The following is a 26365-nucleotide window of genomic DNA, read 5'->3' as shown; positions in this document are numbered from 1 at the left end:
AATTCCTGTTACTCTTGACCATGGCATGTGTGTCTCTATCCTGGAACAATAATTATATTCTTTGATTGCTTATTTGTAAGTTGTATCTCCTACTAGAATGTAAGCCTCACAACGACAGAGCCTCTGTCTATCTTGTTCACAGAGGCACCTTCCAGAGCATAGCATGGTGCCTGTCACACAGTGGACACTAAAAAAATTTAGTGAATGGAGAGGTGGGAGGATGAATAAAAAAGCTTGGATTTAATGATGGAGGAAACAATGGGCAGAAGAGGAATGTCCGAGGCTGGGAGGTCCCACTCCCACTCAGAAGAGAGTTGAGGGGTCTTATTCTGGAAGTCCACGATCTGGTTACCTCCCTGGAGACCCAACACCTGCCTGTCTATACCTCATTGGGGTTGTCCTGGTCAGCATAGATGAGGAAGCCTGTGAAGAGGCTATCGGTCCAGTAAGGGTCGTAGAAAAGCCCATTCTGCTCTGAGTAGAAGATCTGCAGCCAGACCTCATCACCCTGCTTCAGAGCCAGGATGGTGGAGCCCGAGGCCACATCATGGTTGCCCGTGTTGGCATCGAAGGTCCGGATGCGGTACTGGCCATTGTGCACCAGGCCAATGGCCAGGTGCTTGTTGGCCAGGGTGATATCGTAGGTGAAGTAGTAGATCCCCGGCACGCCACAGACGAACTTGCCACTGGATGCGTTGTAGTGGCCGCCCTCGTTCATCAGGATCTTGTCAAACTTGATGGGCAGCCTCTCCCTTGGGTAGCTCTTGGTCACTGCTACTGAGAAGGCAGACTTGGCGTGGCCACTGCCGCAGCTGCAGGGGCCTGGGAGGCCCGGCTCCCCCTTCCTGCCCTTAGGCCCCTTCTTTCCTGGTGTGCCGTGCTTCCCCGGGGCACCACTGACCCCCTTGGGGCCGCGAGGACCGGCCCGCCCAATGGCCCCGGCTTTGCCCTTTGGTCCTGGCTTTCCCCGGTTACCTGTCCGGCCAGGTGGACCTGGAAGACAGAGCAGCTGGTGTTATGGAGGGGCCTTCACAGAACTAGGCAGAGGCTGTGGGCCTTGGCTTTCCATCCTTGGAGCAGGAGCCTTTGGGTAATGGAAAGAGCAAGAAGGCTTTGGAGTCACATAGAAATGGATGCAAATCCTACTGGTATAACCTGGGGCACTTCTCCCAGTCTTATCTGGAAAATGGGAATGGTGATACTTACCCTCCAGAACCACTGTGGATCAGGGCAAAAAAGAATAACTTATAACAGTTCACCCCTTTCCTTCTCCTTGCCTTCTAGGGAAGAGTCTGGTTTGCCTGCCAGACCAGTCCTTCAATGGGCTGTGTTGGTAATGGGTTGACAAAAGAATTGGAAGAAGCCTCTTGACTTCAACATATCAATCTTAGTAAGAGCCCTGCCTAGTACACAAGGTCCCTGTCCATAGTGCAAGAGTTTAAGTGCAGCACTGCTTATAATAGCAAAACTAGGGACAACTAAATGCCTGTCCAAAGAGAAATGATTCATGGGGCACCTGGGTGGCTCAGTTGGTTGAGCATCCGACTTTGGCTCAGGTCATGATCTCACAGTTCATGAGTTTGAGCCCCACATCAGGTTCTCTGCTGTCAGCACAGAGCTTGCTTCAGATCTTCAGTCCCTGTCTCTCTGCCCTTCCCCAGCTTGTAAGTGCTCTCTCTCTTCCCCAAAATAAATAAACATTCAAAGAGAAATGATTCCAAAATTATGGTCTACCCATACTGTGCAATGCTATACAGGAGTTTTAAAAAAGTGAGGCGATTTATGTGTACTATTTGAAAACTTCTCTAAAGTACACTGTTGAGAGGAAAAAGCAGGTGACTGAAACTTTTTTGTTGAAAGGAAACCACAACACGAACTAGTTCTACAACCATTTAAGTGCATAGGAGAGTTGCTGGCCCATAGTAAGTAAACACTCACAGAATATAGTTGGCATATCCTGAAGAACATTCCCCAAGTAATGTTTCCCTGTAGAATGACCCTTGGTTTTTTATACCCAGATTTCATAACATGTGCAGTTCTCTCAATACAGTATTTTTGGCTAATGATTATACAGGAAACATGTCTATTTATGTCCCCTAAATTCAATACATCATTTTAAACAAAACAAAAGTGGGTAAAGATTTGAGTCATATCTAAATACAATTGTATAATTGGTACAATTGGTAGACTGGCAGAATTGGGTGTAGGTGTTTGAAAAGTTTGCTGAATGTTAATCGAGGGTCTGCTTCTGAAGTTTGCTGGTGCCAGAAGTAATCCTAGTATTATTGTACGCAGGTGACTGTTTGTAACCACCAAATGAACTGGGTGATCAAAAAGCAATGCTGTAGGCATTTTTCATTCTAAAAAGGCACTTTGCTTCTTATATGCATATATGTAGGCATTTCACTGTGTCTTAAACTTTTGAGTTAACATGTAATGCATTTAAATTTTTCCTATTTTAAGTAATTGGGAAATAGATTCCCAAAGAGCATTTTCTCACTGAAATTTCTCATTTAATTTTCAGGAGCAGATTGCTTAATGTTAAGGGCCTGGCAATGAATGCCTGGTATTACTATGCACATATATAAATTATGTAGAAAAAGGCCAGGAAGGATATACATCTAACCAATTAATAGTAATTACCTCTGGAAAGTGAGGAGAAGATGAGAAGGGTAGGAATTAAGGAGCTCTCTTGCTTTATTTGTATTGTTTGAATATATTACAATAAGAATTTATTTGTGTATTACTTGTAATTAAAAAAATTTTACATGGGAAAAAAGTCAGATTATAAAACTGTCCCATGAAAAAATAAAAATAAGCAAAACTTATTGCTTTAATAGTGGGAGAAAGGTGAGGAGGAATAAAGACTGAGTCATTTTGAATTGGAGATTTTGGGGTGAGACAAATAGATAAGAAAGCTTATCAGGAAGTTCTACAGTGTGTTATGTGGTGTACCTCCTTCTTGATACCTTTTCAAGAAACTTCAAGAAAAGCTGGTTTTACTTTTTAAGACCTTTTTGGAGATGGATTTGTATGTGTATGTCAGGGAGAGGTGGTTGGATGATATCCTGTACTTGTCCCAGAGTGGCCCAGCTTTGCAGGTCAGGACTCTCTGTCTCTTAACACCACCTTCCTTGGTGTGTTGCCTTAATTCTCAGCAGAGACTCTCTGCATGGGCAGGAGAGATGGCCAAGCCTATATCCTCATGGCTCTTGATCAAGGAGAAAAAGTCAATAGCAGAGATACCCTCTCACCTCTGGGACCTGTAAGATGAATGTCAGGGAAAACTCTGTCTGGCCCTGCTTGGAGCACCAGTCCAGACTGAAGCTACCACTGGGGTATCCCATGGAATGGGATACCATGACATGAGTGCTTGACACACTGTGATACCTCCCCAAGTCAAAGCCATTACCATTATTTATGTAGTTATTCTGTGGGGAAGGAGGTGCTTTGGAGGAGTTAATTTAGTATGGTAGGAGAAGGTCTAGATTTGGAGTCAGGTACCAGCCTATTATATGATCTCAGCACATCAGTTAAGGGGAGATGACCATTTATTGTACATCTACTTGATGCTGATGCCTCACACGTCGTATTTTATCATCATCAGACCCCTATGGGGTAGGTGCTGTTATCATCTCTATTTTAGAGATGAAGCAGCTGAGGAATGAAGAAAGGTTAACTAATTCACCAAAACAGGTCCCCAAGTTTGTTTCCAGAGTTCAGGTCTCGCAGCCATGACGTGCTGTTCTCAACTTAATCACCCTTGACCCTCAGTTTCCTCATCTGTAACATGGGGATGGTAAGAATACCTCCTTCATAGCATGGTATGGACAATCAGTGGAGCAGCATACTCAAAAGTGCTTTGTCAACGTTAAAATGCCATACAAATAAAAGTTATTATGATTCCCCTACTGCTTAAAACATACATTTAGGGATGTTGCTGACATTAAAAGTTCTGAGACAAAGAATGTCAAGGCTGAAAGGGCCTGTAGAGACTGTCCAGTCTGCTGGCTGCCTGGCATCTCCTCCTTCATGACTTCGTGTGGTCCCAGCAAGGCTGTCAACCACAGTGACCAACTCACCACCCACTCACACACACCAGGGGTGGGCACATGACCCAGTCCTGGCAGATCGTAGTACCTCACCTCCACGGCCAAAAGGATTGGTGGTCCAGGATACCTATATGATTTAGAAGGATTAGTCATGCTGAGATTTGCTCTGTGGATCAAACCATGAAGAGTTAGACTCGAGCCCATTGGTAGCCATTTCAAAACTTCCAGCCTTTGTGAAAACAAAACCCACACACACAGATAAGCAGAGCCTTGACAACAGCTTTGAGCTCCCAGACCCAGCCATTGTTGAAGCTTGGCTCCTGAACTTCCTGGTTGCATGAGCCAATAAATTCCATTCAAGGCTATGAATTGAGTTCTGTCACTTGCAGCCAAAGGTGTTCTGAATCATATATCAGGAGACTTGTTTAAAGCAACTCAGCAAGTCAATGGTGCAGCTGGCGAAGGAACACAAGATCTGATACCTACTGTTCCTTTCAGGAGAATACACTGCTCTGTTTTTTAAAAAGACATTAATTTGGTTTATAATGAAATGGGATTCATACCGGTTTTCATAACTAAACTCCCTCTGTGCCAGAGGATGTCAACCCCAGGCAGGAATAGGAGAGACAGGCACTGGGCCTCTTACCTTCCTCTCCGCTGTCCCCCCGGTCCCCATCCTGGCCATCCTGGCCATCTTTTCCAGGAAAGCCCATTCTTCCCACCATTCCTGAGGGCCCTGGGGCTCCCGGGGGGCCAGGCGGGCCTTGGGGGCCAGGCAGGCTGCAGACAAGTTGAGGGGAGCCCTTTTGGAAGTCCCTGCGGGCGAAGGCACCAAGCAGCGGGTCAGCTGCACAAGGGAGGGCACAGGCCAAGAATACCCAAGGGATCATGGTGGTCACCTGTGGAAGGCAAAAGAGCTGTGAGCTGATTGGTGGTCAGTCAGAAAGGAAACCAGAGGAGGAGGGGAGGCAGCCGGAAGAGACTCTCTCCTCCATCATATACAAGTGGCTGGACAGTGTTCTCATGTCTTGAGGACATATTTGGATGAACTGAGTCACGGACGCAGAATACACTTTGGAGAAGTCTTGGGGGTGGGGCACTCATCATCGCACTGCTGTCCTTCGGTGTAGCTGAAACAGAGGCAGGACCTAACAGCCCAGTCAGGCCGATTGGGAGGAGCAGTGGGCAGAAAGAAACAAGCTAGGATTTCATTCGAATCCGTGGCACAAGTAGAAATACTTTGAATTGTAGGTGATGATTTGCAACTATGCTGCTTCTCCAGGGGGACTCAGAGTAGCACATGGCCGGGTGGGCACTGAGGCTCTGGTTCTGAGTCAAGGTGCCCCAGACCCAAGCAGCACAGCAGGCGATGGTAGCAGCCTCTCTTCTAAGTGCTTCCTGTGCACCAGGCATGGGCTAAGTGCTTTCTGTACGTTACTTACCTCAGAGCATCCTTGCCAGAGAGACACAGGTGAGGCAGTGGATGCCCAGAAATTTTAACAACAAGCCTAACTCCTGCAATTAGCAGGTGACAGGGCTGGGGTTTGAGCCAGACGGGCCAGATTCAGAGTGTGTGCCACTCCGCTGCAGGCTATAATGCATACTTTTTTTTTTTTTTTTTTTTTTTAAGAATTAAATGAAGGGACACCTGGGTGGCTCAGTCAGTTAAACGTCCAACTTTGACTCAGGTCATGATCTCGTGGTTTGTGAGTTCGAGCTCCACCTCGGGCTCTGTGCTGACAGCTCAGAGCCTGGAGCCTGCTTCGGATTCTGTGTCTCCCTCTTTCTCTACCCCTTCCCAGCCTGTGCTTTGTCTGTCTCTCTCCCAAAAATAAACATTAAAAAAATTAAAAAAAGTGAAATAATACACTTACATTGTTTGTGAAGTCAAATAATATTGTAAGTCACACACAGCATAAAACTGTGATCTCCAGTCCTACCTATCCTTAACCTCACACCCTACCCCAAATCCTTTCAGCTATTTCTTCTTGTGTATATGGTTTTTGATTAACCAAAAAAAGTTTTTATTTTTATTTAAAGACCATTTTAAATTTTTAAATGTTTATTTATTTTGAGAGAGCGAGCAAGCGGGCACGAGCAGGGGAGAGGCAGAGAGAAGAGGGAGAAAGAGAGATTCCAAGCAAGCTCTGTGCTGCCAGCCCCCAATGTGGGGCTCGAAATCACGAACCTGAGCCAAAATTAAGAACCGGTTGCTTAAGTGACTGAGCCACCCAGGCGCCCCCCCAAAAGTTTTTAATTAAGTAGGCAGCACGCCCAACATGGGGCTTGAACTCACAACCCTGAGATCAAGAGTCACATGCTCTATCGACTGAGCCAGTCAGGTGCCCCTTATTTATCAATTTTAGACATTATCTTCTGAATTTCATTTATAATAGATGAAGAATATACCCCCTTCCAACACCCTAGCCCCTGTTTCTTCTCCCACACGTAGTTAAAATATAATTTGTGATAAAGTCAAAATTTACACTCTGGATTATTATGAGTATTGTTTATTGCTAAGCTAAGCACTGTACTATAATTATATGTCCTTTCTTGTACATTTTTTCCTTACTGGAGATATTAACTTAATTTTTTCCTTGGCTTAGTTCCCTAAGTCACTATTTTCCACACTATCAAATATATCAGATAATTTGTTCCATTTATTTTCCTGATGATAGAAGTCCCGGAGCCCCCCATCCTCCTGTTTGGATCCCCACACACGCTAACCAGTTGCCATCCTAGCTTCTTTATGATCATTGTGGCGATCGTCTTTGCCTCTCTCCTGGGTTATATCTCCTGTTTTAGGAATCCTAGGTCTTTCTTTCTTTGTTTAATTAAAAACAATTTTTAAAAAATCCCTCAGTTTGGTGGCACCCATCCTGTAAGAGCTTCCTGGAAAAGTGGTATGGGAAGTCATCTTTAAAGAAATGTTGCAAGTCTCAATGTATTTTGATTTTACACTGTGTCCTCAAGGCTGGTGGCTGCAGTAGCATGATCACCAGAAGCCAGAGTGTTATATGCTCGGAAATGATGCACTCCCAGCCCCACACGTAAAGACGCAGATGCTTTGGTCCAGAGCAGGAATAAGCAACTTGACCAAGATCTCTCAATAAATTGGCTCGGTCACTTTGCAATCAACAGCCTCTCTCTCAAGAACGAACTTTCCAGGCATGATTTCTTCCCTTGGGGATGAGCTCCAAAGTGTAGCTTGCTTTGTCACCTTAGGCAAGACCTCTTCCCTCTCTGGGTCTGTTTTCCCACCTGAGCAATAAGGGGTTTGAACTAGGTCAGTGGTTCCCACACTTCTGCATGGGTCAGACTCACCTGGAGGGCTTGTTTAAACCTGGCTTGCTGAGCCTCGCCCCCAGGGTTTATGATTCAGTAGGTCTGGGCTGGGGCTGGAGGATTTGCATTATAAATGAGTACCTGAGTGATGCTGCTGCTGGTAGTTCAGGGACCCACTTTGAGAATCACTAGACTAGATGGTCTCTCAGGTCTCTTCACCTCTGGTGCTGAGCCTTTCAGACTTCAACCTGCCCTCTTGCAGATATGTAACCCTTACTGGCTCCACTGTGACTGCACTGCTTTGGGTTACCTAACCAGAGCCTTCAAACAACAGGTGCTGTGGTGCTGGCAGGCCCCCTCTCCTCCTGGGCCCTCAACCTCCCTTTCCTTCCAACCTTGCTTTGCCCCGGTCCTAGGAGCCTGTCCAGACTTCAGGCTGCCTCTGAAAACAGGCTGACTCTACCTCTCCTCCTGGCCCCTCCAGAATCCTTAACCCTGGGGACAGATGAAGGGGAGAGAAAACCAGGCCTCTTCTGCCAGGGAGAGGAGGGGAGACCACAGTGCTGTACTGCCCCAGATGCAGGGGCTGTTCTAGTTCCAGCCAAGGCTCACCTTGTTTGGACCTCAGATGGTTTCTCTAGATAGGTGTCATAATGGTGCCCTGGCCAGGTAGAGGTGATTTAGTACTAGATGCTGTTTTCAATAACATTATGTCATATAATAACAAAATTATTGTCTTTAAAATTTCTTTAATCCTGATTAAGTCAAGAAAATTATTTCAGTCTGGTAAATTATTTCAGTATCTTTAATGCCTCCCTAGCCCTTTCCAGTAACCCTTTTTAATCAAGAGCACTGTTATCTGTGGCATTGCGCACCTGTTCTTAAAGACTCTCAAGCAGGCCCTCCCCACCCCCTCCAAATATGCACAGAGACCTTGGAAAGCCCCAGACAGGAGCACAGCACCAAGGACCCTGGGGAAGGGCATCTGCTGGAATGGAGGGAAGTCCTGAGGCCCCACATGAAGAAGGAGAACTGGACTGGGGCATAGGTGAGCTCTGGGCAACTTGTCTCCAAGAAGGGGGAAAAGCAAGACTTAGAAAGCGAGTGTAAGAGAGTGTTACAATCGAAACTTCCACCTGGGCACCAGGACTCATGAGAGGCTGTCTGCTAAATGGAGTGGTCAGGCCAAAGCAAAGAATTGACAAAGGAACAGTGTGAGCCCACTCCATGATTCCTGGCGCTCTTGGCAGATCAAGGATTTTAAAATATGACCTGTGTCCCTGGGAGGGGGAGGGAGAGTGGCTGTGCCTCTGAGGGCTGTGTGAGAAAGCTGGAAGGTGAGAGACAGGCTGGGCAAAAGGGGAAAGAGAGCATGGGAAGGGGGCCAATTGCCTTCTCGCCTCCCCAGGAGATGGAAGGCAGTAGACATTCCCCAGTGGGAGCCAGCCTGGGCCAGAGGGGTCTGGACAGAAAGTGAGGGGTCCCAGCAGTGATAACCATGCAGGGCAGACACCGGAAAGCCAGAGGCCAAGGGCGAGGCCTGGACTTGCCAACAAACAGAATGTGCGTGCCCGCTTCAGGGCTGTTACGGTCAGAGTCCAATATGGCAACCCCAGGGAGCCGGCAAAAGGCACCCCCGAAAGAGGCAGCTTCAATGTCTGCCAAGCCCAGAGAGGCAGAGCAGTTCAGTCCCTGTGCCTGCCAAGAAGCATGAAGAGTCTTCCTGCTTCCTGTCCCCTTATCTCTCCTTCCTTCAGCCTGGAAAGGGGTGAGCTGAGAAAGGGAGCGGATGGCCCTGCCAGCTTCACATCTTTGCTGAGCAACAAGAGGAAGTGTCACCTTTGAATAAAGATCGAAGAGGGGCGCCTGGGTGGCTCAGTCGGTTGAGCGTCCGACTTCGGCTCAGGTCACGATCTTGCAGTCCGTGAGTTCGAGCCCCGCGTCAGGCCCTGTGCTGACAGCTCGGAGCCTGGAGCCTGCTTCTGATTCTGTGTCTCCCTCTCTCTCTGCCCCTCCCCTGCTCATGCTCTGTCTCTCTCACTCTCAAAAATGAATAAATGTTTAAAAAATTAAAAAAAAAAAAAAGATCGAAGATTGGATTTGATGGGAGTGGATTGCCAGGGCTTCCCTGGCTTCATCACAAAGGGGCAGAGGAGACAAAAATCAAGTTACAGTTTGATGTGCCTCTGGTGTCACATGTACTCAACATGGTTGGCCTAAATGACAGTAGAGGAGGTTGGCAGACCCGGTGAACACGGTGGAAGTGTCATATGCATGATGTACTTTCAGAGAACCGTGTCCCCAATGCTCCCAGGCCCCAGGTATCTCCATCTCCTCTCCTGGTCTGCTTGATGAGAGTCTTGGAAAACTGTCATTGTTACTTGTGAGCTATGACACATCTGGGCGCCCACAAGAGAAACTCAATTCTCAAAGCAGGTTTGTAATGGTTTGGAAAAGTTGCAACGGCAAACATTTTGGACCAGGGAGAGGGAGGAAGTAAGTGGGTGGGAGTGAGTCTCCCAGGCAGATGAGAGTCGTGCAAACAGCTAGATGAAGAAAGGCAGGAAGGAGAGACAGCTAGATGAGAGAGGAAGGAGAGAGAGTAAGCATCTGTTTCAGTTTGCAGCCCCCTTTTCTCTTCTGATGATCACTCTCAGCCATACAAGCCCAGAAAGAGGGAGCAGGGTCTGCTGTCCCGCCTACCTCTGCCTCTTTGGACAACAGGGGATCTCGCTTGATGACAGCTGGCCCAGAGCAGGCCCCAGTGGCTGGGTGGAGCAGCAGGGCTCTGGAACAGGCAGGGAGGAAGGGATTTCTCAGAGCTGGAGGCTGGTGGTTCCCAAAGTCTGAGCCAGGAACTATTTTGGAAATAAAGGCGGGGAGACTAGATTCTGGAGGGAGAGGAGAGACTCTTTGCCTCTAGCGCACCTCCAAGAAAAACAAGGCTCCAAAAACTCCTGCTCCCAGACAATGCCCTCACCCTCCTGAGTCTGGCCCCCATGCCTACTCTCCACACTATGGTGGTAAGCAAACCTGGGGGCTAGATGCTTGGAGGGGAGCCAGAGCCCCCAAAGAATCCAGATAGGTTACCTCTTCCAAGCTCTTTTAAATAAATTTAGAAACTTGAGGAGGGCCCCAACGGACTAACCCCTTTAGTTATAGACAGGGAAACTGAGGCAGAGGTAAACTGACTTTATTAGACACCTACAATGTTCCAGGCACTATGTGAGGCTCTTTGCATGAATTATTTTATTTGGCATTTATAATAAATTCTATGAGGGTGATAAACTTATTGTCCCATTTTTCAGAGGAAGAAGCAGAGGCTTCGAGAAGTGATATGATTTACCCGAAGTCACACAATTGGAGCAATGGGGACTACGTTCAAACCCATGTCTGAGGGATTCTGAAGACTACACTTCATCTATTATACCTCTCTCCCTTCCCCCTGCTATTTTTGTGTTTTATATAAGAGGAAACTGAAACTCAGAGAGGCTAATTTGCTCATATTTACACAACTAGTTCATGGCAGAAGTTATATTTGAACTTGGGTTTGGCTGACCCTAATGCCCAAATGCTTTCCATTATGTCAGCATTTCTTAGATTTTCCTCCTAAATATTCCGAATCACAGAGGAGACCTTGAAGCATTTGCCAAAGCCACACATAGCAATGGAGAGATTTCTTTCATATCAGTTTACACACACACACACACACACACACACACACACACACACACCTGTAAACACACACATATACACATACACCTGTGTATATATAATACATGACTGAAAACGTAGAAGTGATGCTTTCTCTCCTCAGGATACTTGAGGAAATCGATGCTTGGGAAAAACCTCCTGTCCTTTGAGAGGCCCACACATGGCTTAGTCAAGGTGATGGGGTGGGGGTTGGGGGGTCCTTGGCCCTGACGTCAACAAGTCCCTTTGGAGTGTTAATAGGGTGTTCCCATGAGCTGAACCAAAAAACCAGCACAAAGCACAGCCCCAGCCCCAGCGGCTCACTCCTTGCTTAATCCCAGCAGGAGCCTCCTCGCTGGTCTCTTGCTTCCCTCCACGCCCCGCCCCCCCAAACGTACTCACCATGTGAAGCCAGAAGGACTGTTCAAAACCATAACTCAGCCACATCACTTCCTGGAGGGTCTTACTCCAGTTGTTGCCGGCTGCAAATAGCAAACATTGGAAACCCTGACGTGGCCCACAAGGCCCTAAATGACCTGGCCCTCGCTGTCACCGCCCCAGTCCCAGCTCCCCCTGCCTGTCCTGCTCCCCCTTGCCTAGCCACCCCACCTCCTTCAGACCAAGCTCTGTTCTGCCAGCCTAGGAGCCGCACCCTGTTGGCTCCCTGGCTCTTTATTCCTCGTGTTTCAGCTTAAATGTCACTTCCTCCAAGGCCTTCCCTGACATGCCCTCTCAGACAGCTCTCCCTCTGGACTTCAGCTCGTGTGTGTCTTTCTAGCCCTTACAACAATGCATGTGTATTCATTGTGTTTGCTTGCTAACCTGCTTATTGGGCCTGTTTTCTCTCTTAGTAAAGTGGAAACCCCATGGGAACAGGGACCCCAGCTGGTCCTTCTATATCCCCAGGTCTTCCAACTTCCTTGCACACAGGGAGTGTTGGAGAAATCTTTTCCTGATTAATGAGTGAGACCCACACTCTACCCTCAAGAAAATCCACAGCGAGGAGAAGACAAGGCGATGGACTAAATCCAAAAGGAGTCCTTGGATTCAAAAAAGTTTTCTCCCTTTCTCAGTTTTTCCAACCCAAACCAGATCTAATTCTAATCCCTTGTTCCTCCTGACCTCCTAGAGCACAGGGGGCCCCCACCCTCACTCTGGGGAGAGACCTTGCAGAACATTTTACACACAGCAGGTATTCCATAAGTATCTGTTCAATTGATCAGAGAGAAAAAAAGTATTGGTTCTTCCTCACCTTTTTAAAAGCTATCTTAGTTCCTAAATTCTCCTTTCTGGTGGGAGCTGAGTAAGAAGGCTGCATGACAGTCTTCCTGTCGTAGAAAAAAAAGATACATTAGTAGGTCAACCTCCCAGAATGAAATCATGAGGTACTAAACTTGGATGAAGTTCTTCAGTCTGGTTTTAATTTGCTCAGTCCCTGGGCTTCTCATGTCTCAGTTAAGTCACCAAAGATTCAGATACACATGTTCTAGGAAAACACTAGGAGCTAATGTAGGGGGATGAGCCTTCCTCCTTTTTTCTGCCCTTGGCCCCCAGGACATCAGCCCTTGGTTCACTCCCAAGGGCCCTCAGCCCAGACTGTGCCGAGAAAAGGGCCACAATTGGGGACATCAGTGTCCTGCTGACCACACCGGAGTGGGACACTGTCCTGAGCATTTAGCGAGGCTGCTGAATTCTGAGTCATCTTGCCTGGGAGACAGGAAGATACATATTATGCTTAAATAAATCTGGCCTGTTGGTTATCAGGTTTTGACACACTGACAGGTAGTGGTAGTAATACACTCTGCAATTAAGGGCAATGGGAAACCAGGGGCAACTGGGTGGCTCAGTCGGTTAAGTTTCTAAGTTTGGCTCAGGTCATTATTTCATGGTTCGTAGGTTCCAGCCCCGTATCAGACTCTCTGTTCTCAGCAAAGAGCGAGCTGTGGATCATCTCTCTCTGTCTTTGTCTCTGCCTGTCTCTCTCTCTCTCTCTCTCTCTCTGAATAAATATACATTAAAAAACAAGCCATGGGAAACCCACCCACTTAGTTCTTCAACTATCTAATGGAAGTGATAATATATCCAACTCCTGGAGTTTTATAGGAACAATGAGGTGCCGTACTCAAATCTTTGAGCCAGTATGCGGACCCTAACTGTTCAGCAGTTGGAGAGAACTTTGCCCCAACCTTAACTTCCTCCCTGTGAGCTCTGCCCCAACCCTAACCTCCTCCCTGTGAGCTCTGCCCCAAACCTAACCTCCTCCCTGTGAGCTCTGCCCCAAACCTAACCTCCTCCCTGTGAAGTCCACAGACAGTTGCCTGCCTCATCCTTCAAGGTTCAGTTGTACTACTGTCTCCTCAGAGAGACCTGCCTGGTCACGGAACGAAAGTATCTCACCCACCTCTGGTTTGCTTTTCCTTCAAAAGCACGTGGATCAAGTTGTGATTATATTGGTTTCTCGACCCACTAACTGTGTCTTCCCGCTGGTGTGGAAGGTCCAGGAAAGCAAGGCCCTGCTTGTCTTGCTCTTTATTATGTTACCGGAGCCCAGCACTGTGCCTGCCCTGCACATAGGACATGCTCAGCCCAGAGTTGTTCCACAGCCTGAACAAAACACTCCTAATCAAGGGCAACAGGATCACAACTGTCATTTGCTTTGTGCAGATGACAAAGCCACACTTGGCCAATGAAGGAAATAGGGAGAGATGACCGGTTTTGGATTGGAAGATGTGGGTCCTAGCCCTAGTCTTGTAACTTACTGGTTATGTGACTATAGGAAGTCATGTCCTTGTATTTGAGCTTCCATTTCCTCACCTATAAAATGGAGGTAGTAACACTCACACTGTCTACCTTACAGCGCTGTTCTGAGAATCAAACAAGATAGCGAATGTTGAAAGCAAACATGATACCAAAGTTAGAGCCTGAAGTTGTAATTGCCACCGCCTGTCTCTGAACTAAGAGCAAGCAGATCCGACCTCCCACTAGGAGCCCCTGGAGTGTTTGGGGGAGTTCTGGGCGGGGGAGGGTATGTGAATCCCACCCAGCTAGCAATTCTCCTAGACTCTGGGGTTAAAAGGGAAGGGCTGGTGGCTGCAATGGGGTGGGGCTTGCTTCAGGCTGAAGCTCCCTGAAACTTCCCTTTGATGGGAGTGAGAATTCTATAATGAAAAACACCCCATGCCCTCTCTGAATTCCAGGAAGCAAATTGCAAACAGCCCTCTCCAGCTTCTCCGAAAAGTTGACAGACGGCCTGGAGGAGAGGGGCTGGCAGCAGCTCTGCACACTGCTCACGGAAAAGGCCCCTTTCCTGGGATTTGGAAGCACTCCAGCAGCCAGAGCCTAACACAGAAGGTTAAAAGGTATGGGGTCCACTTGCCAAGAAGCCCCAGAAACTATTTTATCTGCTGTTTTCTTCCTCCTCCACTCCCCGCTTCTGGCTCAGTGTAGAAAAAGAGATCCGAGGACAAAGCGCTACCTAATGAGATCCCAGGGGCCAGGATCTCGCAGGGCTTGCCCTGCCAAAGGCACACGGGAAGTCAGCCTGGCGACCACTGTGCTCACACCAGAGGCAGATCTTCTGCTATACACACCCAAACCCTTGCAAACCAACCAACATGGCATGTGATGTGACGTGGGGGGCAAGGGGCCCGCCTGTGGCCCTGGGCCCCCGGCTGCTTCACATTGGGCCGCAGCTGCCTGTGCAATGAGGGCACAAAGCCATCAACTTTGGAGCTGCCCACAGTTGTTTTCTGCCATGGAGACCAAGGACTCCAGTGAGCTAGAAGAATGCAGCTGATGTGCCAGATGTGAGGGGAGGGAAGGAGGCCTGAGGGTGTTCCGAGCCCTGTATCCAGCTTGTCCTGAGGGCCAGCCTTCAAGTGGCAGGCCGGAGTGCCGGGGAGCGTGTTTGAGCAGCGCTATCCGGTAGGAATATGATGTGCGGCCACCGTTCAGAATGGGTCTCATTGCCATGTTCAAAAGGTAAAAAGCAGCAGTGAAATTAATTTTAATATTTTATGTAACCTAACATCTCAAATATCATCTCAACATGTAATCAGTGTAAAAATTATTAATGAGGCATTTCACATTTGTAAACTAGCACACAGTGTTGGAGTCCCAGTGTGTATTTTACACTTGCAGCACATCTGAATTCAGACTGGCCACATTTCAGGTGCTCACCTGCCACGTGGTGGCTACTGTATCAGCTCAATACACAGCAGCTTGAGTTGAGATCCCATGAACCAGCTGTGGGACCTGTTACAAATTACTTCTTCTATCTCTCTCAGCCTCCTCCTCTCCAAAATGGGGACAATAATAATAGTACCTACCTTAGAAGGTTGTTATGAGGTTAGAATGTTCCTAGAACAACGCTTGGCATGTGATAAGGGATACAAGAGCATTAGCTATTATTGTTATTTCTTCTCCTTCTGAAGATCAAACAAGATAATGGATATTGAAAATAAAGCATGACTCAAAAATTAAGACCTTGTTTAAAATTGTAATTGTCACCAACTGCAACTGAACTCATGAAGAAAAACAGTCCTGACCTCTGAGTCCTGTGGCATTTCAGGCGGAGCCCCTGCCTTCTTCTATTTCTCCATTTTCATTTAAGGTGGTTTGTGTTGTGTTTCTGTCAGTTGCCACCAAAAGAGAGGAGGCTTGACCTTTGCTCCTGCCCTGGCATTGCGTCCTGAGGGAGGGATGGGGCTGTCTGCCTTGGCCCCATATCACTGAGCTACCTGGTGTGTTCATGCTCCGTAATACAAAGAGGTGAATCGATGGGATAGTGCTCAGCTCATCAAGTGACAGGAGGCCAAATGGGGTGTCATGAGCTTGGTACCATGGCTTGGCACATGGATGCTCAGTAAATGGTGTCACTTACTCTTATCGCCTACGAGGCCAGACACTGAGGTTCCGGAGATGAAAAGATGTGACTGTCACTCTCATAGGGCACATGGTCTGGTTATACTGAGGGTCCAGCCTGGCACACCCGTGTGATCATTTGGAAAGCAAGCCTTGAACCTCCTTTGTCTTTAAAACAAGCTATCTCTCCAAAGGGCATCCAGAACCATGCAGAAGGCAAGGGAAGGAAATTTGGGGGTTAGATGATCCCTTGGAATAGTATAGAAGGCACCACACTTGAAGACCCAGGAGCTGAGGGAGAGGAACAAATTCTGAACTCTGAAGGGCTAGGGAGAAAAGGCCAAGTTGTCCTTGACTTCTCTGGGCTTTCTGTCTCCATGGAGTTAGTCCCAGTCAGGCCCTGACAGGTATTCACAGTAACTCTAAAGACCTGACACGGGGCTGGCCTTCAAGAAGCACAGAGCTGGTCTGGTGCTTAGGAGTCATGTTATAGATGTTTGACCTTTGTTTTTTAACCCCTCTGGGCCTCAGTTTCCTTATGTGTAAAATGGAAAAAAAACATACTGCATGGTCTTGTTTAAACCATTTGAATTTGAAAAAGCATGATAGAAAAATATTTATTGTTTCATTTTATGTGTAAAATCTGAAATAATTCAAAATCCCCAAATTAAAAGTTTGTCAAGAACCCTGGAAGGCAGTGTGAATTGTAAATTGTAAACCGTGCTTATGCCAGAGCCACATGACAGCATTATTCTAATAGGTAAACAGAAATATCTGCATTTTGAGTTACACAAGTTTGAATTGTTTGAGGTCTTTAGGCATGTCTCCCTGAGTTATTAGATCTCTCATACCTCTCTGGTAGAATAATTGTGAACATCAAATGAGATAATGCAGTAACCAGGCAACAGTAAGCACTCCTTAATGGTAGTATTATTCTGATACAATGATAATAAGTGAAAACAATGTGAGAAACGATATAACGATATTATGGGAGGCTAACTGAGCAGACCTGGGTCTTCTGCTTCCTCCTCTGTAAAGTGTGAGAATGGGGAGTTGAATGATTGGGAACTTTGGGGTAAACAGCTGGAAGGCAGTCATAACAGCTGATATGATTTTACAACAAAGCACAAATGCAAAGGTCCAGGATTTCTGTATGTGTGACCTACTTTAAAGTTTATTTATTTATTTTAAGAGGGAGGGAGAGCAAGAGTGAGAGCGAGAGAGCACAGGCACACAAGTGGAGGAGGGGCAGAGAGAGACACACACAGAATCCGAAGGAGGCTCCAGGGTCTGAGCTGTCAGCACAGAGCTCCACTCAGGGCTCAAACCCACGAACCTTGAGATCATGACCTGAGCTGAAGTCGGACACTTAACCCACTGAGCCACCCAGCTGCCCCTATGCGTAACCTACTTTAAACAGGATTATAAACTTCGAATTTACTCATTCAGCAAACAGCTCTTAATTAACACTGCAGTGTGCACTGACCTCTGGTTGAAAGGCATTAAAAAGCTAGGGAGGAATGTGGCACCTGGGTGGCTCAGTCTGTTGAGTGGCTCAGGTTATGGTTTCGGCTCAGGTCATGATCCCAGGGCCTGCTTGGGTTTCTCTCTCTTTCTCTCTCTGTCCCTCCCCACCCCCTCTCAAAATGGATAAATAAAGCTTAAAAAAGTAAAAATAAAAAAGCTAGGGAGGATGGCCCTGCCACTGAGGGAACGATAATCTAGACCTGAGGCTTATCAGTGGCGTTAGGTAAACCACTGACTGCTGCTTTTTTGGTTTTGTTTTTCATTTGAAATTGTTGTCAATGTAAACCGTGGGAGGTCTTATCTTAAAATCAAGATTTTTGGGCAAGGGCATCAGAATTTGGCTGGAGCCTGGTGCCTGCAAGGGAATGCTCTCTCACCGGCACGAGCTGCCCTGCCTTCTGCCTGAGCACCAGATCTACACCTGTGGCAAGAAATACCGGCAGCTGGCCTGCACTTCCCCGAACTGCATATCGTGCCCAGCACCAAGAACCCACCCCAGCTGTTCTGCAAACTCACCCTGCAGCACATCAACAAGTCCCTGGAGCACCCGTTCAGGCCTACCCAGTGCCAGCGGTACCAGAGAACTGTGCGAAGAGTGCCAGGAGCAGCACATGGAATGTGTGCCTGTCTGCCTGCCTCTTGCACAAAAGGAAAAGGAGGGAGACCAGATGCATAGCTCCGGGCCACCCCGTCCGAGAGAAGCCTTCTGGGAACCCATGTCCAGCGATCATGGAACAGCTGTGAGCGACAGCGAGGACAGCACGACACATCTGCACCTGCCTGAGTTGTTCACCAGAAAGGACCAGGGAGGGACTGAGCATGGGGACAGCACCGATGACTTTTTGCCAGAGGAGGAGGGTGAGAAGCCAAGGAATCCAGGGGAGAAGAGCCCTGGGGCCAGAGAAGAGATGGAAGTAGACAGGGACAGGGTTCTCAAGCACTGGGAGAAGAGCTCAATGGAAGCTCAATGGGCTCACGGAAGTTCAAAAGTCATCACCATAAACTTGGGGCACCTGGGGTGGCTCGGTTGGTTGAGCCTCCCCAACATTGGCTCAGGTCACGATCTCATAGTTCATGAGTTTGAGCCCCACATCAGGCTCTGTGCTGTCAGCGTGGAGCCTGCTTCGGATCTTCTGTCCCCCTCTCTCTCTGCCTCCCCCACTTGTTCTCTCTCTCTCTCTCTCTGTCTCTCTGTCTCTCTCAAAAATAATTAAACATTAAAAAAATATTTAAAAAGTCATCACCATAAACCTAAGAGCTTCAGCACTTTTAAACAGGTTAATGAAAGGTTGTTGGAGAAAGCAAAAAATAAAAAATAAATCAAGATTTCCAGGTGTTCTTGAGAATCTGGATTATTTCCTTGAAAAACATTTGGCAGGGCACCAATTGACTGCCCTTTGAGATGAAGTGTTACGGGCTGAAATGTGTTCCCCCAAATTCATATGTTGAAGTCCTAGCCCCCAGAACCTCAGAATGGGGCTATATATTTGGGGATTGGGCCTTTAAAGAGGTAAAGGAAAATAAAGTCCTACGGATGGGCCCTAATCCACTATGACTGGCATCCTTATAAGGAGATTAGGACACAGCACACAGAGGTCTGACCTTGTGAGGGACAGAGAGAAGGTGGCCATCTGCGAGTCAAGGGGAGAGGCCTCAGAAGGAACCAGACTGGCCCTCACCTTGATCGTGGACTTCTAGCCTCTGGAACTCTGAGAATAACTTTCTGTTAAGTCACCTGTCTGTGGTATTGTGATGGCCGCCCTAGCAGACCACTACATAGGACCTACATTCTGTGCCCACAGTCCTTGCCACTCCCAAACGACATGCATTCTGCTTACTTCAGTGTCACCCGCGGCCCCTACTGGCATCTGAGCTGGCAACCTGTGGCCTAGAGGAAAAGGGTGTTCTCCATGTATGTTATGTGTTCTGATTTCAAAGCTTTGATGTTCCTTTTTTCCTTTTACTGTCTTTACACTTCAGGAAGGCTAATACTGTCATCCTCACTGGCAGAAGAGAAAACAGGGTTCAGAAAAGTGAAGTCATTTTTTCCCAGTTAAAGCTGGGAGGGGACCCAAGCCTGCTGACTCAGGGACCAGAGCTCATGTCCCTCTACCATGCGCTGGGCACAGGACCCATGAGTATAAAGCCTTAACTAACAGGGCAGCTATGTGTGTGTATGTGTGTGTGTGCGCACATGCACGTGTGTGTTAATAGAGGTAAGCCATTCACAGCAATGCACAAATCCAAGGAGGATTATTTCCTTGGAAAAAGACTTGGCATAGAATTCCTTTCGAAAGTAAACCTAGAATAGAATTTGAGCCGAAATCTGCTTTATGCAGGAGTTCATCTCACAGAGGCAAACCCGGCTGGCAAGCCTCTGATGGGGGGAAGGGTGAGGGAAGCCGTGAGCGTGTACATGGACTATCAGCCTATGCTGAACATTCGGGAGCAGACAGCACTAGAGCCTGGTACTGTAGGAAGGAAGGTTCAGTCCCCTATGTCCAATCAACGGATGAGGAGGAGCAAGATAGGGAAGAAGAGGGATTTGCTGAGAAAGCAGTCACTTCCTGGGGGAACCTGCTGACTATTTGATGGAGGCAGAATAGTTTCAGAGATGACCCCAGACTTGTGGAAGAGACCTCAATTTACTCGTACAACGACACACTGTGATGCCTTTATGAGAACAAAGTAAGTCCAGACGTGCAGATGGAAAGATGGCCAACATACACAAAGTGAAAAAGGCAAGTTGCAGCATGGAATGTAAAGGATGATTCTCCTTGAGCTAAAAAAAAAAAAAAAAAAAAAAAAAAAGGGACACACACACACACACACACACACAGAATTTGTGAAAGGACACAGCTTCTTGATAAACAGGTTACCTCTCAGAATTAGGAGCAGGTGTGTGGGCTTTTACTTTTCACTCCCCCCCCTTTGTTGTACTGTCTGAATTATGATGAGCATTGTTAGTTTTATGTCATTTAAAACAAAATGTAACCCTAACATTTAAGGATCAGAAGGTAGGCAAGTTTGGTGTCCCTGCTAGGAGATGGGGAGAAGTCAGACATTTGGGAAGAAGCAAACTCAGTGGCACACTTGATGCGTCAGAATGAAGGGTAGTAGTGATGTTCTAAGAGGTGTGGGGGGTCTAAGGAGTTAGCAGTTGAAAGTGGACTTAATGGACACAATTACCAGATAACAGAGTAAATCAGGAAAGAACTGTGCAGACGGGGGAGGGGGCAAAAGGGGGTGGGGAGAGGAGAGGACAGACTTTGAACAATGCTAACTGAGAATCAGCCATGGGCTGACATATGCAGGATTTGTTGCTATTGCTGCTGGTTGGGTGGGGGTAGGAACAGGTCTGGGTAGGATCAACAAGGTCTCTGGGAGATGGTGGGTCTAAGATGGGGAAATTTTGAAGGGTTCAGGTAGGAGAGTCTTGTGGCCAAAGAGTAGAGGACACTGAAATTGTGCAAAGGCTTTGTGGTGCTGGGGGAGAGAAGCGGACTGGGAGACCACTGGGGGCCATTGCAGTCCTTCAGCTGAGAGATACAGTCCTGGAACAGGACGGCGTCAGTGGGTTGGAGAAATAAGAACACAGTAAGACAAGGCTTGGAGACAAGTAGTTTGGGGGAAGAGGGAGGGTGAAGAGAGTTGTAAAGAATTGGGTGCAAACCTCAGCTTGCCATTTAGTACCTTTTGAACTCAGTTTGCCCATCTACATACATATTTAATTAATATAAATGAGATCACGCACTCCATAAATAACAACTATGATGGTTAGCTTGGGGCATTGGACTCAGACTTACCAGGGTTCAATCCCCTTTACCACCAGTTACTAGCTGTGCAGTCTTGAGTAAGTCATTAACGTCCCTGAGCCTGGTTCCTCTTTTGCAGCTGGGGATAACCTGTCGTCATGGAAATGAAACAGCACACCAGAGGGCTGGCAGAGCCTGGCACAAAATAGGCGCTCAATCAATGGTAGAGGTATTACTATCAACAGGTAAGCCATTGAGCACAGAGCCTGGCATACAGTAAGCGCTCAGCACATGTTAATTCATGTTATACTTCATAAGGCAGAGGTCAGGAACTGGGAATCCCGGGGCTGCCCGGCCTGCAAAGAGGGGACGTTTGCAGCTCTCCACCTCCCTCCCGCGGACACACTCCCCATGACCCCTCTCCAGCACCGGATCCTTCCCCTCCCACCAGCGCTTTCCGACCCCGCGGGAGGGCGTCGGAGGTGCGGGCGCGGGTAGCTCGGGTAGCTCGCCGATACTCACCCTAGCAGTCTCGGCCACGTCCAGGGGCTTCCGGAGCCACGAAGCTATCGGCGCTGCTCCGCGTCCCCGCCTCCAGCCGCAGCAGCTCGGCCAGCGCCCGCCCCAGGCATACTTTTCCCATCCCGTCATGGGCGGGAGCATTTGGTTCCCGGTCACGTGGGCCAGCCCGCAGCTCGGAGCTCTCCTTCTGGCAGCCGCATCGGTTTGGAAAAAATTTCAGCGCTGGTGACAACTTGAGTGTGTCAATGCATGTCTGTGTGTAGAACTTGTCAGTGTATTTGAAGGTTTACATGCACGAGAGTGATAGCTACTCAGGCGATTGCAAGGGTGTGGGTACTTGTGCCTGTGTCTCAAAAGACATCTGTGTTGCTTTCACGTGAGCATTCATCTGGCTGTGGATCAGAGGATGCTTGTGGGCGTGACAGCTTATAGCAGCGTAAATTCCTCGGTGTACCGAAGGGAGTGTACCTAGTTGAGAGTGATTATGAATCGTGTGTGCATGTTTAGTTGTATGTGTGTGCATTCATAAGCGCATGTGTCCAAACGTGCATCAGGGCTCCTGTATGTGCGTTTATAAGCACATGTCCAAGATTGCAGCTCCGTGTATAACTGAAGTGTACTTCATTTGCTGGGTGTACACATCAGTGGCTGGATATCTGTGTGTTGGGTACATGTTTAAATGTGTGTATGAGTGTGCACAACCACATATCAGTGTGTATGTGCATGATTTTCTGTGTGGCACCTGTTTGTGCAGTGGCTCACTTTGTATATGTACACATGCCTTGGTGTAGATTTGTCCAGATGTGAGTGTGCATGTACATAATAGTGCCCCTGTGTTCCAGCCCTCATCTCCCTCCTCTTAGAAGCAAAGGCTCACTGGCTCCACAAACTCTCTGGCCTGGAGTCAAATTGCCGAGTGTCTCAGAATAGACAGAGTGATCTGTTTAGGTTGCAAGCAGATACCGGAGGAAAGAAAAATCATAGAGGTCTGGCTTTAACTTTTTCCTGTTCTTTCCACTGTTCTTTTCTACAAGCTACCACTATTTCACTCAGCTGTCAGAGCATCTGGTTAGCAGATGATACATGACCCACATTCAGAATTTTAATGCAGGTATGCATTTGACCTCTGCGGATTCCACCACCTAAGTCAAGTCAGTACTTGATGGATGGTGTTTTATTTTCTGAAAAGTAGAGAGTAATGATTATATTATTGTATTCTCTTTCCCCCCGAAGTTGGAACACTCACCCATAAAGGTGTTTGATAAGCCTCTGAACTATGTAGAGAATTATTACTAACATTACATAAATATTGTCTGAGGATGAAAGTTAGTGGGCTCAACAGATATTCATTCAACAAACAGTTGATAATATCGGTTATGTGTTATGAGTTAGGTGCTGGAGATGTGGAGATAAACCAAATAGGTTTGGTGCCTGTCCTCATGGAACTTAGAGTCTAGTAGGGGTGACACAAGTGGCTACAAGTGAAATGAGTGTTACAGAAAAGGAAAACACTGAATATAAACCTGGGTGTTCAGAGGAAGGCCTGGGTTGAGCCCTGAGGGAGAACTGAGACTTGTCTGGGAGTAGGGGAAGTATGAGGTCTAAACAAAGGAAAGATGACCTATGAAATAGTGTGTTGATTCATAGATGGCTGGAGAGGGGACCTCTGTTCACCACTCCCTCTAGGTACCTTGGTTTGTTTCTACATATTTCAGGAATCAGAAAAGGTAAGGAAACCCTCCTTTGAATGATGCATGGATGCCATTCTCAACCTAAAAGACTCTAGGGTAGAGTAGGAATCTCCATGTGTTACCCATGGGGTTCCACTGCCACAGAGGTTGAAATTCCTGACACGCTCTTGTCGGTAAGGAAATGGTTAGAGAGAAGCACAGGAAGAGGCAGTGGTGCCACACTCAGTACCAGGGAAGCACTTAATGGATGTTTCCTGGCGGAGTGAATGGGAGCGGATGTTCTTCCAACTTATGGAGGAGACCTGAAACCTAGGAGCCTAGTGGTGATGACTTCATGTGGCAGGAAATCCAAAAAGTTCATGAAATGGTTGTTCCAGGAGCTGCAGGAGCTGCCTGAAGCTGAAATGGCGCTCAGAACTTCCTCCTCTAGCCTGTTTCTGCCTTTAATTCAGTTGGCAAACATTTGTTACCTATTATGAGTGTGGGGACAAAGAAGTGAACTTCTGGTCTAGGGAAAATGAATCAACACAAATTGGTCTAAGAGGCATAATGCAACAAGCGCTGCAGGAAACACACAGTGTACAAAAATGAGGATTTTCCTGTTTGTTTGGTTCAGTTCAATTCATTCCATAACACTATTCATGTTTGGAGAACATGCTCAGCATATTGAGAAGATGAGTGACCTTGTGACATTTATGGCCATAGAGTGCTTACAAACCAGCAGGGGCAGCCATGTGCCAGGTGGGAGATTGGCTTGTTCCACATCTGTCCAAACCTTTCTTGGTGTGTCTTCCTATACTACAGAGGCTGGAAAGCTAAAAACTCACTTCCCAATGTTTCTACTGCTGGGGTTCCCATTGTAATTTATGTTTAGCCAGTCCTGTGCACTTGTGTAAACCTGAATTCAAAATTGAGTTAAGAAAAACAATTGAGTCTGGGGGAAAGGAGGCATCAGTCTGAGAGGGATCCATTGTGCTGGTGGTGAGCTAGCATATGTATTATGGCCCTGGAGTGTGGGCAGTAACTCCTGGTCCCAGATTACACCCCAAACTGTGTATTCCTGTAGCTAGAGACTGGGCCGGCGACTCCCTGAATGCCAGCTTCCAGATTGTGGTAGGAATAGTAGCTTCCTTGGGGGGTCAGTACTGTGTAGTGTTCTGGGAATCATTCTCGGAGCACCAGGCCAGAACTTGCTCTGCAAGGATTCTGAATTTACTTGATTCTCTTTATTCATGTGTGTTTTCTTAAAATAGCTACAGTTGTGTGCCTTCACAAGAGCCCTGATACGTCATGCTGTGAACCACAGGTGCTGAGAGTGTCAGAGAAGGCACATGAGTGCCCCCTCTCCCCCTTCTCTCTCTGCCCCTCCTCCACTTTTTCTCTCCTCTCAAAATAAATAAATAAACATTAAAAAAAAGAGTTATGAAGGAAAAGAAGAGGGAACCATGAACCATGGGAGAGAACAGTGGTGTAGAGTCCCGTGAGAGAATTTACTTCACTGGGGGGTCTGGGAAGATCTCATGAATAGGTGACATCTAAGCTGACTTATGAAGGATGAAAACGAGCCACCCATGCAAAGGTGGCAAAGGAGGAGTGAGAGAGGCACAGGGCAGAAGGACCTGTATGTAAGAGCTACACTAGCTGTTCCCAACACCTTTATAATACTTCCCTGTGCAATAGTCATAGGATAAATCCTCAACCCGTCAGCCTTTCTGTAGCCTCACTAACTGGAAGCCTCTGTGGTTTGACATCTTCCTAGACACTTCTATTTTTCCTGTGTCAGGATCTCTCAATCTCTGTACTACTTACATCTGAGGCTCAGTAAGTCTTCACTGTGGGGGACTATCCTGTGCATTGTAGGATGTTTAGCAGGATCTTTGTCTTCTACTCTACAGATGATAGCAGCAACCCTTCCACCTCCAGTTGTGACAGCCAAAAATATCTCCAGACATTGCCAAATATCCCAAGGTGGGTAAAATCGCCCTCCATTGAGAACTACTGCCCTATGGGTAGCTCTGCTTTGGTCAGAGTCATCTTTTTGCAGACTCCCAACTACTCCTTCAAGTTTTATGTGTCTGTACCTCCATTTATGCAATTCCCTCTAACTAGCACCCCTCTTCTGTCTCTCCACAACCTTACCCATATGTCTACTAGAGATTCATGGCTTTTACCTGCCCATTATTCCTCTGTCCATTGGGGAATTCTATTTGGGTGATTCTCATATGTATTGGGCAGTAGAGAAAAAGTGGTCCATCTTAGTACTCTCCCTGCCCTCTAGCTGCAGGGGCAGGGGCATGTGGACCAGGTACCCCATCCTTTTGTGCCCAGTTAAAAGTCCAAATGGTGGGCATGAGACTCAAGCAGAGATAATCAGTCTTTCCATGTGATTTCTATAAAGGAGTACTGCTTTTCTTTTTAATTGTTAATTGTAAGGATACAGCCCTGGGCTGCACTAGCCATTTTTTCTGCCATTTGGAGGGAGCCTGCTTGAAGGAGGAGTCAATGACATCAATATACAAATAGAAGCAGATGTAAGAACTGAAAGATGGGAGGAGTGCTCTGACTACATTATTGAAAACGTTTGTGCAGATATTGTGCTACAATATTCACATTCTCACATTCTCTTTCCTTAAGCTGGTGTGAATTGTTCCTGTCACTTACCATGGGAAGACTCCTACAGCACTATCCTTCAGTGCCTACTTCAAATCTCTTCTCTTTCTTAATTTTTTTAAATGTTATTTTTGAGAGAGACAGAACACAAGTGGGGGAGGTGCAGAGAGAGAGGGAGACACAGAATCTGAAGCAGGCTCCAGGGTCTGAGCTGTCAGCACAGAGCCCAACACGGGGCTCAAACTCACAAACCCCAAGATCATGACCTGAGCCAAAGTTGGATGCCCAACCAACTGAGCCACCCAGGCATCCCCAAATCTCTTCTCTTTCATGAAGGGCCTCTCAACACAGAACAGTCTGAAGAAAA

General features: G+C 47.2%; 1 protein-coding gene, 1 long non-coding RNA gene and 1 pseudogene across 7 annotated transcripts; 2 read left to right on the top strand and 1 right to left on the bottom strand.

Moving 5' to 3' along the window:
• Positions 1–216: 216 nt before the first annotated feature.
• Positions 217–21759, bottom strand: C1QTNF2 (C1q and TNF related 2). 6 transcript variants are annotated; one of them, XM_042947655.1, is made up of 5 exons: positions 21698–21759; positions 12283–12358; positions 11433–11512; positions 4699–4951; positions 217–993 (listed from the first exon to the last, which is right to left on the bottom strand). In XM_042947655.1, the coding sequence occupies exons 3-5, from the start codon at positions 11475–11477 to the stop codon at positions 380–382; spliced, it is 912 nt and encodes a 303-aa protein (XP_042803589.1). In that variant the 5' UTR covers positions 11478–11512; positions 12283–12358; positions 21698–21759; the 3' UTR covers positions 217–379. The 6 variants fall into 6 exon arrangements, with proteins under 6 accessions (XP_042803589.1, XP_042803584.1, XP_042803596.1 ...); XM_042947650.1 differs by lacking the exon at positions 21698–21759 and adding an exon at positions 21227–21299; XM_042947662.1 differs by lacking the exon at positions 21698–21759 and adding an exon at positions 19023–19110.
• LOC122225076 lies at positions 14984–18460 on the top strand (annotated as a pseudogene).
• On the top strand, positions 19243–25354 carry LOC122225082. The gene is made up of 3 exons (XR_006205113.1): positions 19243–19332; positions 21315–21420; positions 25284–25354. It is a non-coding gene; the product is annotated as an uncharacterized LOC122225082 (long non-coding RNA).
• The last annotated feature ends 1011 nt before the right edge of the window (positions 25355–26365 follow it).

The sequence above is a fragment of the Panthera leo genome, chromosome A1 (genome assembly GCF_018350215.1).
Source record: "Panthera leo isolate Ple1 chromosome A1, P.leo_Ple1_pat1.1, whole genome shotgun sequence".
NCBI lineage: Eukaryota > Metazoa > Chordata > Mammalia > Carnivora > Felidae > Panthera > Panthera leo.
This window is presented reverse-complemented; position numbering and strand designations above follow the sequence as displayed.